The sequence below is a fragment of the Carassius auratus genome, chromosome 17 (genome assembly GCF_003368295.1).
Source record: "Carassius auratus strain Wakin chromosome 17, ASM336829v1, whole genome shotgun sequence".
Classification (NCBI taxonomy): Eukaryota; Metazoa; Chordata; class Actinopteri; order Cypriniformes; family Cyprinidae; genus Carassius; species Carassius auratus.
In genome coordinates this window covers 14,603,391-14,620,589 of record NC_039259.1, presented here as the reverse complement: position 1 = coordinate 14,620,589, position 17,199 = coordinate 14,603,391, and the positions used below count along the sequence as shown (strand labels likewise).

At 37.0% G+C, this 17,199-nt stretch overlaps 1 protein-coding gene across 1 annotated transcript in view; it reads left to right on the top strand.

The window, feature by feature from the left end:
- LOC113117341 (rho GTPase-activating protein 5-like) overlaps positions 1 to 17,199 on the top strand; it is a 37,177-nt gene that overhangs the window by 17,662 nt on the left and 2,316 nt on the right. Inside the window, exons 4-5 of the mRNA XM_026285953.1 lie at positions 14,192 to 14,269; positions 15,939 to 16,070. Of these exons, the coding sequence (XP_026141738.1) occupies positions 14,192 to 14,269; positions 15,939 to 16,070 (210 nt within the window). The remainder of the gene's footprint in view (positions 1 to 14,191; positions 14,270 to 15,938; positions 16,071 to 17,199) is intronic.

The following is a 17,199-nucleotide window of genomic DNA, read 5'->3' as shown; positions in this document are numbered from 1 at the left end:
TCTTTCCTGATCTGATTACATAACTGCAGTAGTTTGCAGATTAAAAAAATGACTATTTTAAGCATATCCCATCTGTTCATGATGAATTAGGGATGAGCTGGAGAGACTGATGCCGTCACTGTTTGCTGAAGGACAGCTGTCCTGGGTCTGCCGGTCAGTCCATGGTCGAGTTGACCACAGCTCATCTGCCGACACATTACACATGCATTACTGCTTTAAGTACAGACTCAAAAACATCTAACTACAGTGACCCGCACAATGAGTCCTTGATGATAATTAACACTGAATAATTGAATGTGTGGTTTTTTTGTTTGTCTTTTTTGATGATGTTGTGTTTAGTCTGGCTTCTTGCATTTGTTCCACAAAAAGCTAGCTTATTTTCATCATATCAGAATTAAGTCCATCAGCCCTCTTCGCTGCGAGCAGATATTCCGCGTTAAATCAATGCCACATAGTTCTAAGGACTGTGCGAGGGGATGCCGTTTAGCTGCAGGCAGTAGATAAGGCCACTCGGCTTTTGCTAAATCCTCTCGACTGCCATGACTTTCTCATGGGGCTAAACACACGCAAACCACCCCTCTTTGATAACAGCCAACTTGCTGTGCTCACAACTTAGATTGGACTCGTTTTATTTTAAAAGCACTTATGCCACTCATGCAGCTGTCAACTCAGCATGAATAAATATGTCAGGGCTTAATTTTTAACCACTTTCAGACAGTTGTTTGACTCCGGAATCTAGATATCTAAGCTTTTATGTAAAAAATCACAGGCTTAGGACCTTACATGCTACAGCTTGACCTAAAAGAATAGCAGAGCTTATAGGGATTTCTTTTGACATAATTTTCTTTCCCCATTTTGTGTTTTCTGCAGTTCCTTTAACCCCTTACTAGTAACCCCCCTTTTTTGGCATGGAGACCGAAATTACATACCCAAAATAAAAAGGTTTCTGCTCATGATTCTTTCTGACTAGATACATAATCAACCTTTGTTCACAAAGCTGACACTTTAAAGTTTACTGTTCAGGAATCAGAATCACTCAGACTGTTATGATAATAGAGATATATAAGCTCAAACATAAAAACAAAAATAAAAATATTAAAAACATATGTTTTAAATGTATTTAAAAAAATTTTGATGTAGGAAATGAGTTTGAAAACACAGTGTAGCTAAGGCCACAAGTCTTCCAAGACTTCATAAAAAATTTCATAATCGAATCTGTAAAACTGTGAATTTTATGAAATATTTTCTAAGGCCATGTCATGTGTGTTTTTAGAGAAGGCTAATCAGATTGATTTATGGCCCTTGTCATCTCTGTAAGATCTCACATGTAAACATTCCTGTGCTCTTTGTGTATGTTTCACTGTTGAAAACTGCCCGAATCATGATTGTATTGTTCTCACCAAATGGTTCTTTCACACCTCCGCCAAGTATGACACATTATCCGCATTATTCTTTTATCATTATTCTTTTGTTTTTATTCCACCTTTATTAGCCTTGATTGTGGTTTTTCAGGCTTTACAAAGCAACAAAGCAGCGATCTCACTTCAGTCTCTCTTTGCATTTAGCCCTTATTTATCAAAAGTCTTACTATAAAAATACAACAAAACATTTTCTTACGACCTTACGTGAATTATTGAGACAAAAATGCATTATGAAGAAGAAAAGCACCTGCTATTAGTAGCATTGGTGCTAACGTTAGCATCAAGCTACATCTGACAATTTATGAAATTATTAGTACACTTTTACTCAAAACTCACTTTAAACCCCGATCGAGTGTTTATAATAACTTTCTTTAGCGATCAGGGGTGGAATTTGGTCGTTTACTGTTGTAAAAATATGTTATTTGTAGCCTTTTTCATCGCTGCACAAGTTAGCATTTCCGATGTACATTTTCGATTTTTTTTATAAAAACGCCCCAGATCTCAAGAAATTCTCATACCAAGCTTTACTATCGTAATCGCGGGTTTATTATTCGGATATTTTGTGTGTACAGAGGTGTTTCAGTGTTGTTTTGGCCAGATAACTACCAGGAAGTGTACAGGAAGCATGTGACACGATGGGGCGGTGTCCAGATATGAAACTCTAAGATTGACGTTTGAAAGACCCAATCAGAGTCTGAGTCACACACCGCACGAGCTGTGTGACTACTGCACGCACACACAGATCGCTGGGAGAGGCTGTTTATCATCTGATCGCGTAAATCCGTGGAAAATGAATAGAAATGACGATTCTGTCTGAAGAAATATGAAGTAAACATCAGTAAATATATCCATATATCTCCGCAGATATGCATCTTTGGTCTGTAAATCCTTATTGACGCTGTTCAGTGAGTCTATGTGAACACAAATAAACCGCTCTTGACGTGACTGAATATGAGTGAGTTGTGAATTTCTATTCAAAATGTGGCATAATACGGATTTATTATTTTGCACTCCTGACATAAATCACTAAATATCTGTCACTGCAACAATGTTTTATCAAAATATTGGTCAAATATCGAAGCTTGAGTCTTTAAACTTTCCATTGATGCACAGTTTGTCCAGATGAAGTAAGACAGTGATGTTTAATGTGCTGTGAAAGTGAAACAATAATAAACTGGGGCCGTCAGCGATGTTTGCACGCAAAGGGGTTAAAGGAGGAGTTCACCCAAAAATGGAAACATTTCATCATTTACTTGCTTTCATGTCGTTCCAAATCTATCTGACTTTAATACAAAAGTAGAAATTTTTAAGAATGTGTGAATCTTTTTTTTTATGATATATGATAATGAAGAGGTGAGCTTTCAAGCTTCAACATGTTCACAAAGTTGCATACAAATAGAAAAAGAATCAGAATCAGAGAGTCTTCTAAAGCTTTACATTAGCTTTGTGTGATGAACAGGTGAAATTTAAGTCATTTCCTGAATTCTTCTCTTGCAGTGAGCTGTCAACTTCTGCAATCAGATGATTGAGTTGAACTCGTTTGGCTCGTGAATGCAACATTTAAACTTTTTGTGAGCATGATTGACCAATTAATTGACTAGATATGATTCAGTAGAAAGATTCATTGAATTAGACATCACTACTTATGAAAAGAACTAAGAAAGCTGGAACAAATATCAATGTTTTCAGTGGATAATAAATATTTTTGGTCTAACACATGGCTTCAGAAAACGATGGTGCTCTCATGAACACTATTTTAAGACTGGCATGAAAAGAAGAATTTTTTTTGTTATATTATTTTTGTTTCTTTGCGCACAAAAAGTATTCTTGTAGCTTCATAACGTTATGGTTGATCCACAAATTAAAAAATTTCCTTACTACCTTTCTGGGCCTTGAACATGGTACATCCCTTGCTGTCTATACAGGGTCAGAAAAGTCTCGGATTGAACAATAATGAAGGTCTTATGGTTTTGGAATGGCATGAAGGTGAGTAATTAATGCAGTGGTTCTCAACATTGTTTTTTCACTGGTCTGCACTATGGTCCAAATGCAACTCGCACAGAAGCGTGACTTGAAGCTCGACATTGCAGAAAATGCTTTCACGTGTAGCCTATTTGATCCAAATGTGGATAGCACTTTCGAATTTAATAATGCGAGGTTCACTCCAGAGAAGTTTTGCCACATTTCTGCTATTTAAGGATTGATTGCTGCATAGTTTGGCTGTTTCCTTTTACCTGAACATCTTCAGAGTGGCAGGGCAAACCGAAAGTTGATGCTGAAAGTCCAGCACTCTCCTACCTTCACTGATGATACTGCGACTATTCTTGTTTGTATGGGTTACTTCGCTGGCATTTAGTTTTTTCTCCCTTAATAACAGATTTGTCCATTCTGATGCTCAATTTTACCAAACTAATGGCTTCTGCTGTCAATTTGAATTGAAATCTGCCGAAGTATGGGCTTGTATGTGTTCATTAAATGCGTAACGTTTATTACGAGAGTAGGCTACAGGTCTGCTCGTGTGAAAATAACATATGAAAAACATAAAAACATTATAGCTTATATTTGTTTGGTAAATGTTTTAATGCATGTAAAAACTAAAATGAATTGTAAAAGTAATTTTTAAAAATGTGTTCAGCATGGTGGGCCACATTTGAATTTGTGACAGGCCACGGGTTGAGAACCACTGAGTTAATGACACGATTTTCACTTTCAGATGGACTATCCCTTTAACAAAAGAGGCATTGTCAACACATTTTTTTCTTTCATGGATTTGGAAATCAATAAAAAAGAGAGCTGATACGCTTTGATATTTTCTTTCACATCTGCCGCTTTGATTTATAGGTGCCAAGAGCTGCAGGGAAGGGCAATTATTATCATAGTAGTGTGGAAATTGATGACTTGGATTCTGCCTCTCTCTACATTCTGCAAGGTTCGATTTCCAGACCGCTTTTGTTTGCGGAGTGACTAAGTGACACTAATGTTGGCATTTGAGGCTTCACGTCGCTCATCGCAGGATCAACCCTGACCGGAGTTTATTTCCTAAACCTTGTTAAGTATATTGAAAACCTGTGAGGAATAAGGTTAATAAGGGTTGGTATATTTTTAAACCGATTTCCTGTGGAATGAGCATGTGAGTCGACGCTTCCCCTCTGCTGATTTATCATGGTGTGTGCAATAGCCTCGAAACTCACGTTTGCCCCCCGCTTACACAATCATACTGTATCTCGTGGAGCATTTCTTCACCAGGCGTCTGTGCTGATGGATTGGAGGTTTGTTTAGAAAAGCACTTTCCCTCCATGTCTATTTGTGGATGCTGATATTTGGTCTTGAACTCCACCATGGGAGTGGGTGTTATGGCAGAATAATTAAGCAGATGGTGTCAAGTGATTTTGTATAATGGTTTAGCACCAGATGCACATGATCTTCCATGTAATAATTTCTCTTGATTTGAATGGTTAGGGGTTATGGGTGCTCTTTCATACAGGAAAGATGGATCGGAAATCACTCTTAATTCCTTGCCAACACAGTAGTTTAGTTCCTTAATGAGCCGCCTTTATAGGCAGCATCCTAAGTGGCATTGAAACTCATAGCTGACTGATTAAGAATACTCCAAAAATGTTGCTTCTGATGTAAAGTGTACAATTATTTCCATAATAGTAATAATTATAATAATAATAATATGTTAGGGGTGGGCAATGTGGAAAAAATATCATATCAGGTTTATTTTATTATTTTATATCACGATTCACTATTTTATCACAATTCTTTGTCATGTTGGTTTTGCTATTTTGCAAGTTGTCTGAGCATTAAAGCCAAACTTATTTAATTATTCTAAAGACAAAGCCTTTCAAGGTAACTAAAAAAGAATAGCAGATATTTAGGCCAAAGAGGGTGTAGATAAAAATCTTTGTTCTTATTTTTTTAATAACAAAGATAAAAGAATGACAAAGATACACTTTACAACAAGGGTTGGGGACCAACCTAAAACAAGAACCGAAACTGAGCAATTTATACGTTTCAGTTCGAAAACTGTACTGGTGTGACATGTGACCAGTCGCTATGAGCAGCCTTGTGCCAGTGTTCTGATGATTCGGCGTTTCCCTTAAAGGATGTCACAAACCGAATAACAAACACTGCCCTGCCTCCTCCGCTGAGTTAACACTGCTGTGCATGTGTGTGGCGTTGTACAGTATACGACGAACGCTCCAGAACTGCAGCTGATAGAATGTGTGCTGTAGCATGATACTGTGATGTTTCTTCAAAAGCAGATCATGGAGACATTTTTATCTTGATCATGATCAGAAATCATCAGATCACACACCGCTATAATACGTTTTATATATATATATATATATATATATATATATATATATATATATATATATATGGCGCCTTTCAAACACCCAAGGACACTTTACGTAAAGTAAATAACATAGTATACAGCAGGGGTGCCCAACCCTGCTCCTGGCGATTGACTGTCCTGCAAAGTTTAGTTCCAATCCAAAACAAACACACCTGAAGCAACTAATTAAGGTCTTCAGGCTCACTTAAAAATTAAATGCAGGTGTGTTTGATTAGGGTTGGAGCCAAATTTTGCAGGACAGTCGATCGCCTGGAGCAGGGTTGGGCACCCCTGGTATACAGCATATAAACAGTCAAACAACAGACAGAGGTGAAATTATATGCAATATACAAGATAACCCAGCATCTTTGAATTTTAAATATTGTCGTAGGTGGACAATATTACGAAGGTGAAAAAAAAAAAAAAAACTGGATTTGACAAATTGATTGATGTGGAATTCAAAACATACACTAGAATCAAACATCATACCAAGATTGTGTGTAGTGGAAGAGGGATGGACTATAACAATGTAAATTAAACTGTAGTCAGGTTGGGAGTAGACAAGGGATTTAGAGCCAACTAACAGAAATGCATCTTTTCAGTATTTAACTTTAAGAAATGTTGTGCCATTAATACTTTGAGATCATGAAGGCAAGATGTAAAAGGAGGGAAAACATAATTGGGCTGTATGGTAAAATAGATTTGTGTATCATCAGCGTAACTGTGGAAGTTTAGACCATGGCGCCAAATTATCTGACCCAGAGGAAGCATATAGATCAAGAATAAAAGTGGAGCAAGAACAGATTCTTGAGGCACTCCATGTGAAAATGTGACAGAATGACATTTGTATTTATCAGTGCTAATGAACTGTTGCCTGTCTGAGAGATATGAACCCAGCCACTGTAAAATGGTATCAGTAATACCAATCTCCGACAAACAAGATAGCAGTACAGAATGGCAAACAGTATATAAAAAAAGCTGCACTTAGGTCTGGGGGCACCCAAATCAGAAGCAAGGAGGAGGTCATTCACTACTTTAAGAAGGGCCGTTTCTGTACTATGGAGATGTCAAAATCCAGACTGAAATGATTCATACAGATTTTTTTTTGTCCAAGTCAGTCTGTAATTGTTTGGCAACCACCTTTTTGTAGGACCTTACATAAAAAATGAAGGCTAGAAATTGGTCTGAAATTACTTATAACGGTGTTGTCAAGGCCAGGTCTCTGTAAGTGATCATAGCTCATATTTTCAATCCAAGCGGTACATAACCAGTCAATAGGGAACAATTTATAATGGGGGTTATTGGTATAATGAGAGAGGGGAGAAAGTTTCTGAGTTTGTGTGTTGGAATAGACTCTAGCTGACAGGTAGAGGAGTTAAAGTTCATCATCAGTTGTTCAAGCACAGATGTAGTAGTGAGTGAAAAGTTTGAGAGTGGGTGTAGTTTCTGGGAAGTAGCAGTTTTCTGGAAGAACAACAGAAGAATAGAAGTGATACATATTTTCAATTTTGTGTGTAAAAAATGTCAGAAAATCATTATAAAGTTCAGAAAAGCCATTAAGAAGGTGGGATGGTGGTTTAACAAATTTGATAATCTCAGGGAATAGGGTCTTGGGCTTGCGCTTTGCTCTGTTAATAATAGTGGACAGGTAACTAGAGCATGCATGCGTTAAGTGCTTTTTTTATACTGTTATATGAATTCTGAGTGGAGGGTACCATGAATGAGAAGACGAGTCAAAACTCTTCGCTTTTCATTAGTCCGAATCCATTATCCGAGTCTTATTTTGTTATGTGGCTAAGAAAATTCGACACTAATTAATATTGTATTTTTTTTTTTGTGTAATTTAGGGTATTTTGCATCCCTTGCAAACTTAATTTATTCATTATTGAATTTATGTAATTTAATATTATTTATAATCAACATTTCTCCATATTTGTCCACCATGGTGATTTTTATTTAATTATTCTTTCCATCGTAATTGCAGAGCATTTTGGAATCGCTTTCTCCAAGAGCTTTTATTCAGTGCTGCCTTAGATATTGGCTTGAAGAATATATCTTTAAAAGGGATAATTATGAATCCAGTCTTTTGAAACCATTTTCACGCTATGTTTTGGAATGGACCGAATGTGTTTTAACACCGTTTTAAAATTCTTTATTTATGTGAAGTCATTTTTCGCACAAGCTGTGCTAGTCTGAGTACTGCAGTGCATGTGCAGTCTGATTACCTAGGAGGAAGACACGTAAAACATTTGATTTTACAATCAAATACAATATTCCTTTTAATCTCCTCAGACGTTTCTGAATAAGCTAAGATAAATTACACAAGAAAAGCATGTAAAATGGATCAAAGCAGCGTACTGGGAATACACTTTGTTGGGTTTGCTCAGGCCTCTGTTGAAGGTATGAATCTTTTGATAGCAGCCCATCCCTGGTGCGTTCCTGTGCAGGCACGCCCTTTTCAGAAAGCATTTGATGACAGCATTATAAAGGAAGCTCAGTGAAAAGGTTGCAGTCCCGGTATAACGTTCAACCAAGCTTTGAAGCAAGAACATTGATTTTGCACAGACATGCGCTGTAGCATTTACAGAAGCTGTAACCCTGAGCTTTGCCCTTTTATTGTGTACAACCCCTTCTAGACATTTTTGTAACAGGGGAATACGATGCATGACATTTGCCAGTATGATCCAGAGTCCAGCCTAAAGCGTTCACGTTGAGGTCACCAGGTCACTCTGCTGTTGCTGACTGTGATCACGAATGAGATGTATTACCAGTAGATATACGTTGTCATTGTGTATTGACAATGAATCTTTTTTTCTTGCTACTGAAAATTAAAATTATGCAGGAGATTGTGTTTAAATTGCATTAGTGAATCATATCATGAACAAGATGAATGATGATCAACTCACCCAGGCGGTGATTTCTGTTTTTCTATGTGTAATGTTTTTATTATATCTCTCTTGAGTAGTTGGAGACAAATCGTAAAAGAAAAGTGGAATTACTCACAGTGGCATATTAACTTTCCATCTTTCCCACGCTCAACTACAGTATCTCACAACAGATGGATGATGTGGGTTCCACTGCCTTCACTCCTATAGAACGCAACAGTTCGATGTATCTTTTATTCAGCAAGTATTAATTGATCAAAAACTTTAAAAAATATATAGTTCTTTTGAAGTTTTTCATAGCTGTACTTAGGGCTGTGCAAAATATCAAATGCGATTTTCATGCACATCTCATCAGTAAAGACGCTCCTATAATTAGTAGTATATCTCCAGCACGTGTGTTCAGATCCTGGTTGCCAGGTGTTCACAACAAATCCTGCCCAGTTGCTTCTCAAAACTAGTCCAAAACTAGCCCAATGGCGCTTCCAGAAGGTTCCCCGATAAAAAATTGCTTTCCGGGGTTAAAATTTTAGTTTTATGGCATGGTTGCCTTGGTAAAATTCGCATTTTAGGGGCTAAATATCTCGTTATTCTAATAGGCTGATTCAGCTAAAGAAACATTTGTGTGTAGCATTGTACTTAGAGCTACCGAAGCGACCATGTTTTCCACACAAATATCAAGCAACATTGACGATAAATGTTTCTTTAGCTGAATCAGCCTATTTGAATGATTTCTGAAGGATCACTGAAGACCGCAGTGAAGGCTGCTGAATATTCAACTTTGTCACAGTATCAAAACTCTTACAGACCCCAAACTTAGTAAAAGGAAAATTAGGCCTTTATTTTTACCATTTTGTTATTGAACTTCAAATGTTGTATTTTATACTCATACACCGTTAAACTACTGTACAGATTTGTAGATATTTATTCTATTACTTCATGTGCAATGTATCATGATCTTGTACCTTTGTAACTTAGGCTTGTGGATTTGTTTATAAACTCCCATGGAGAAAATGAATGGGAAAAATACTTCCGTAACCAAGACTTTCACACTGGTTACTGTTGTGCTCTAGTGGTTGTCGTTGCATTGTGAAATTGTTCATTTGCATAAAATTTTCAACTGGCCCAACCTTATTAAGACTCCGGACATGTTTGCTTGTGTAACTAATGGTCACTCTGGCTTATGTCCATTTGAAACCAACATTCATTGACAATGAATGACTTCCTTCTGCTGTTATTATCAACAGGAATTAATGCTCGGTGTGAAAACAAATACTCAAGAAGAACGTGACATTCCTCTAATGAAGCATCGGACATGCAGAGTCTGTGTGCAGTGCACTTTTTGTGTGATATTGTCTGTGTAAACACTTAATCAAGAGCTAACACAGCAGTGCTCAGTGGTTTTCATTACAATGCTGTCCTTTTGTGTACGTCGTCTGGCATCATTTCAAAACCACATTCAAGATTACCTCTGCTAAAAGAGAACTGATAAATCTGTGTTATATTGTGATTTCTTCTGGGTTTTATATGAGTGCCTGATTTGATTTATGGTCTGTTTTTGCATATGGGCTCTATTTTGACATTTCCTGTGCTACCGTAATGCCTGTGATTTCCTGTATCATGGTGGCCTTTTGTTGCCTCTGAGGTTGAGCGCGATGGCAATCTGCTGATGAGGAGGTGCAGATAAAGTCCAGCGGTGAATGGGAAGGGCTTAGGGGGGACAATAGACTTGCATCCAAATTAAGATCACTTCCCTTAGTACGGTTTCCTGTTACTGTTTTTACCACTCTTTTGACATTGACCTTCCTCACAGCATTTGACTAAAGATCATCACGTCTGAAATTATTGATACGGCACACAGGATTCGCACACAGACTGATTTTACTTTTATGGCTGCCAGCTGTTAGACACCATGATCATCGGTGGCTTAGAATCCTCTTGGGAAGATTGTATTTATGTGTTGTGAAGTCGTGACTAACGATGTCAGGTGCGTTCAAATCACTTTGGTCAAAGCAAGATGGTGATGCACCTTTTCTACATAAACATACAGAATGTGCATTGGTTGTTCTGCATTGTTTTAACGATTTTTCAAAAATTTTACAATTCTGTTATTTTGTAAATGCAATTTCGAAAAAATAAAACTATTTTTTTTTTAAATTTTGACAAGCTTAAGGGATAGTTTACACAAAAAGTGAAACATCTGTTATCATTTACTCAATTTGAAGTTGTTCCAAATCGGTTTCTTTTTTGTTAAACACAAGATTTAAAGAATGTAGGGAATTAATTTTTTCCGGTAGTCACTGATTTCTTTAATCTAGAAAAAATACTGTGGAAGTCAACGGCTACTGGCAACTGTTTGGTAACCAACATTCTTCAAAATATCTTTTGTGCGTGTGTGTGTGTTCAGCAGAAGAAAAGAAAATTATGTCTGTTTTCATTTTTGGATGAACTATCCCTTTAAAGAAAATCCTGAGTTTCCCACTCGTAATTACAACTTAGTGAAATGCATGCGCATTCAACTCGTAATGACTATCTTTCTGATTTGACTTGAATGCACCATATGTTTGAAATGTGTCTGCGCTGAATGATGAGTAACATTTTACGTTATTTGGACTGGTTGAAGTGTGTTTATACTGTCCATCAAGTGATTTGTATAAACCTGAGTAGCTAAATCTCAGGGACGTGGAAATGTCTGTTTGTGTGTACTGTGTTTTATCAGCTATCTGAAATAGGAAGCAGACTCGTTCTTGAGCAAGCTGACAGTTCAGTACGTGTGAACTCCTTCAAGGCTTTGACTTTGGTTCAGTGCGGTTCATCTTGAAGTGTTCCTGCACTTGTAAGTGAGCTCACACTCTGTTTGCAGTGTCAGGCTGGGCATAACACCACCAGGCCGGAGCTCACGCTCACGCATGTGACAGGCCTGACAAAAAGGGTTGGATCCAAACCCACACCGTTGCGTGGGAACCTCACCAAACCATCACTTAATCTCCATGAGTCATCAGCAGGCCACAAATGACATCACAAAGCAACAATCAACCAGGGATGGGTCACGATGGTTGTCGAAGCAATAAATAAAGTTTGCTAATTCATCTAGGTTTATTTTATCTCCCTTATTTTTGTGTGTGTGTTTCCTTTTCACTTATTTCATGTACTAAAGTACGTTCTTCTTGCACATGCTGTTTCGACTTCTCAGGGGAATGGATTTGATAATATTTAGTTAGAATTAAAACATTTACATATTGTGGTGCTATTTTTATTTGGTCATAGTTTCACACTAGCTCCTTAAGTAACTTATGTCCCTCTGTAGAATGAGAGCATCAGAACATTAAAGATGTTTTCATTGTATATTTTTTAAAAGTTTTAATAGTATATTTGCTGATAGATTTATTTAGTTTTATTTTAAATTTAAACTGTTTTGGGGGCACAGAGAATTTAAAGGTGAGGATATAAATGCAAAATATTAAGAGTTGAACAGTCTTTTTATTTTATTTTGTATTTATATTCTCGCCTTTAAATTCTCTCTGCCCCCAAAAAAAGTAACCCTAAACATCTGCCTTTTTTTTTTTTTGCATTCCCAATTGCTCAAATAGCAAAATAAAATTGTCACAATAGTGTTTTCACTACTCCGCTGTTCCTTCTGTAAACCTTGATTGACAGATGACTCGTCCTGTCAGCGGTGATTTCTGACTTATTTTTTCCAAATTTTTGTTGAGTTTTCTGATTTGATTTTTCTTTTTTTTTTTTTTGATTTGCATTTGTAATTTGTTATTTTATTTTCAGAATTGTGATTTGTTCGGCACTTCTCGGCCACCGTACTGCTCACCGCACCGCACATTTATCCACAGTGGAGAGAGAGCACGTACTAATGGTTGCCAGGTTGACAAACTAAGATATTCCCATATTACACAAGTGTGAAGCTATGTTTCGTGCATTACGTCTCTTTATATCAGGCAACCCCGGTTGTGTTCTTCTGCGGCCAGATTAAACAGTGTTGTAGGCCTATATATTATAATCTGTTCATTATTTTTTAGAAACCTTTGCACTTTTCCACTCGGTTTTAAATGCTGCTCTTGTTTTCAAATTAAGCGCGGTCCATGATATCGATATTTGTATTGTCAAATCTCTGTCGATACATTGTCGTATCTGTGTATCAAACACAGTCCTATATTTTCGATTTACATTACTTTGAATCCATTTGGCAACAGTGGCCAAAGTTAGTTGAAATTAAAGTATCAGACAATCAGTTTCATCAGAAATAACTTAATTTGTGTTCTGAAGATGAACAGAGGTTTGAACTATCCCTTAAAGCTGGAATATGGCCACCTACTATGTCGGGGGTGTCAACCAGACACATAATTTTTCACAGTATTATCATCACTGTAGTATTAGCATGATAATATTTACTTCCACCCCCCCGCCCCCACCCCAATATTTGTATCTAGCTAGATCTTTAGATTTCAAAAAGACTCATGTTTCAATTATTTTGACCCATTTCACCCAGGCAGTAATAAACAGCCCACATCCGTCACTACACACCTGCCCTTTCCATGAACACGGTGGCAAGTAAAGCAGGCGCCTCTGTGTATTCTCCCACCTCTCTGGAGGAGGGACCGGCTCTGACATGTGCGAGCATCTCAAGAATGCACAGCGGTTTTGACTTGTAGCAGTTAGCAGCCCACAAGGCTTTGGAAGCGACTGTGGGGGCCCTGTGTTTTGCATCAGCGCTCCGGAGCACTGCGGAGCTACACAAGGTCACGGCTTCACAGAGCTATCTTTAGCTTGATAAATGGGCTTCAGTAGATTAGACGTAATGAAAATAAAGAGATACACGCAATGTTATCTGTCAGGGAACGGGGAAGTGTGGGTTGAATTCTGCTGCATTATCTGCATTTCTGGCCTACTTTTTCTCGCTGTGAGATCAGCTTGTATGTCCACTCGTCCATCTGGAGTGGCCCAGTTTACTAGGTTGAGTGCATGATTTGAAATATATGAGCAAAGGATGTAGAAAAAGAGCTGTAGATCGAGGCGCTATAGCTCTCAGTAATATTTGGTCTTCTGAGGAAGATTTGCACCTCGGTAATGACAGCATTTCCACGGATGTGAGACAGACACATACTGTTTTGGCAGATGCTTTCTTACCTGTGACTGACAACAACATACTGTTACTTTAGAAGGTAATACGCACTCAGATGGAAAAACACAACGGCACAGATACAGCTTGTCATATTAAAAAGCCCAGTTTAAAAGATCATCTTGTCCTTGGAATAAAAAGAAAAAGGATCATCTCACTGTTCAGATGTTTTGTTTTCCCAAGCATAATTTTCTGTCAAAAATATGGACCTTAACTTGTGTTTTCTCCACCCTTTACTGTTTGTTCTGCAGTGTTTCTTCATTTGTACGAAACTGCGACTGACACCGATCGTTCATTTGTGCATCATTTTAAGCATTAGCTGTTTTTTAGAGCACTAACTGCTTTGTTCCACTGAGGTTTTGTCACATAACCTTTGTGGGATTGATTTTAATGAAATGTCACTTTTAATTTGCAGGTCTCACCACAGAGGGCCTTTATCGAGTGAATGGAAACAAGACGGATCAAGACAACATTCAGAAACAATTCGACCAGGGTACGTACTGATTTTAACTGGGCTCTGTGGGAAATTAGGCTTCATTTGCAGGCGTTTGATGGCATGCCGCTGGGACACATGTTGGAAGATAGTTCGCAAATTGGATAGAAGGAGACTGATAAACTCTAATTTGAAGGGTTAATTTGTATATTTGATTTTCATGTCACCTTTTCGATTCATTATAGTTCTGTTGAAGACAAGCACTGCTCAGCAGCATTCACCTCACGTGTCTTGTCTGCTTTAGTTATTTGCTTCATTTTAATGTGCAATATTTTTTATTTAAAAAATTATATAATTTTCCTTCGTTATATATATATATATATATATATATATATATATATAATATTATTATTATTATTATTTTTTTTTTTTTTTTTTTCTGTTCATAGTACATTTATGTTAACAATTTACATAATACATTTTTCATATTTTCTTCTTACTATCAAAGGGTGAAATCTCCATTCAGCTGCATGAATGACAAGAAGCAGACCCTGAATTACGTGATTATGATCTCTCACACTGTAAATGGACCATTCCTGTAAAAACAAACTTGCCATTTGTGGCTACTGACTGGCGTGATGCCTGCAGGCCTCCACCAAGCTGTGATTTGCACTAGTTATTAGCTTATGCAGGAGCATTTTTAGCTTAAATCTCCTTGTGACACATAAAAGTGATCTGTTATATTCTCATTTTAAAGCGTAGAATTAAATTGTCACTACGCTGGCAATATATATTGAGGCAGTTACAGGCTAGCGGTGGGTGGTATGACCAAAATTTATTCCACGACACGAACAATTTTATTTCCCTGTAATGGTCTATATCACAGTGTAGTTATTTTGGCTGCAAATCCATTGAAAAATAGATTCTAGATATGAAATAACTGAGTATTTTGGATAATGCAGTGTGTATAAATACTTTCTGTTTGTAACTTGATGGACAGGAAGCAAATGATAAGATTATTCATAACAAATGAAGCCTGGCATGCATGCAAAAGTGGCTTGTAGCACGTTATGTAACGCTTGAGTGAAAAAACAACAGCTTCAATAAAACTTCAATTAAAACAATAAAACTGACAAAAACAAATGCTGTGCATAACAAAACCCTTGCTTATTTTGACAACTTAGCAATATATTTCTCGTGTGTAAGACCATCGTACCGCTCGCTATTACAGAAGATAGACGTTTTTATTTTGTAGCTTAAGTGAATCCACTCTTGTTTTCATATATCTTTCAAATCAAACACTAGTCATATCTAGCTGGTGAGTTGTGGAGATGAATGGGTGGAAAATCTTCAGCCGAGTGACCAGATTATTCACTCAGTGAGCCATCGTTTGGCCAAAAGAGCTACTATAGGCATCAGTCTGCCCGCTGGCCCGGAGCCATTAGCCTCGCTCTCTTTTTCTCTTCTCTCTCCTCACAATACTGTGAATTGGGTGCTTTTTCCCCTTTTTGTGTTCATTCAGTGCCTTTGCGGCGAGATCTAGTCTGACAGCTGTCATTTCACCTTAAACCCGACTCTTACAGCCTCTCTTTCGCTTTATTTTCCTTTTCTCCATAGTTTTCCTTCTATTCTGCTCAGTGGCGTTAAATCTGTTTTAGTGGCTTTTCCAGCAGTGACAAAGGGAGTTGGATGCTTATGCAAGCTCACACTATTTTCATTCTTCTCTCAGACCACAGTATTGACCTGATCGTGATGGATGTAGCCGTGAACGCCGTGGCTGGGGCCCTGAAGGCCTTCTTTGCCGACCTCCCCGACCCCCTCATACCGTATTCACTCCACCCAGAGCTAGTGGAAGCAGCCAGTAAGTACCGCTTCATTCAGGTTATTAAGTACTGTGTTAACGGACTGCCTATTTTTTAATTGAAGATCGTATGCTGACGGTTTCTGCTAAGTGTGACATTAAGTAGCTTTATCTAAGTTTTTTTTTATTATTATTTTTAAAATACATACAGCTGTAACTTAAGCCAGTCATTTGTAGGTTGATTCCTCTAAAAACCTGTCACTGTAGCACAAAAAATATTTCATTTCTTTGCGCATTATAATAACCGTAACCATTGACTTAACCGATGGTGTTTTTTTGTTTTTGTAAAATATCTGTTATCTGACTGCAGTGTTTAAAATTAATTTAGCCATGCCACAGACTGTAGTTATTACTGCCTTATTTTGTTTTGCGTTATTTCTTTAATGCATACTTGATAAATAGTAGTATTATTATTATTTTTCAATCAGACACAAATACTATAGTACAAAAATTAAATGTTTTTTTTTTTTTTTTTTTTTTTTTTTATAAAATCAACTTTAAAAAAAATGTATTTGTTGTTTATATAAGTGACCCTGAACCACAAAACCATAATCATAAGTAGCACGGGTATACTGTATTTGTAGCAATAGCCAAAAATACATTGTATGGGTCAAAATTATAGATTTATTTTATCCCAGAAATAATTGGTATATTAAGTAAAGATCATGTTCCATGAAGATATTTTGTAAATTTCCTATCGTAAATATATAAATCAAATGTTTATTTTTTATTAGTAACATGCATTGATAAGAACTTCATTTGGAATTAATTTTTTCACCCTCAGATTCCAGATTTTCAAAAAGTTGTATCTCAGCCAAATATTGTCCGATCCTAACAAACCATACATCAATGGAAAGCTTATTTATTCAGTTTTGTGTGATGTATAATCTAAATTTCAAATAAATTGACCCTAAGGACTAGTTTTGTAGTCCACGGTCAAATATGGTTATTTACGTTTTTATTTTTCACTTGTTTCTCCCCATTAATTGGCAGCCGACATGGCACAGAATTATTTACAAACAAATATTTTACATAAGGATTGGAAGAATTGCAGCAATTGAAATGATTTCATTTCCATATAAGGTGTAAGCCAAACAAACTTCAGTTGACTCCATCTGTAGTCATGTCT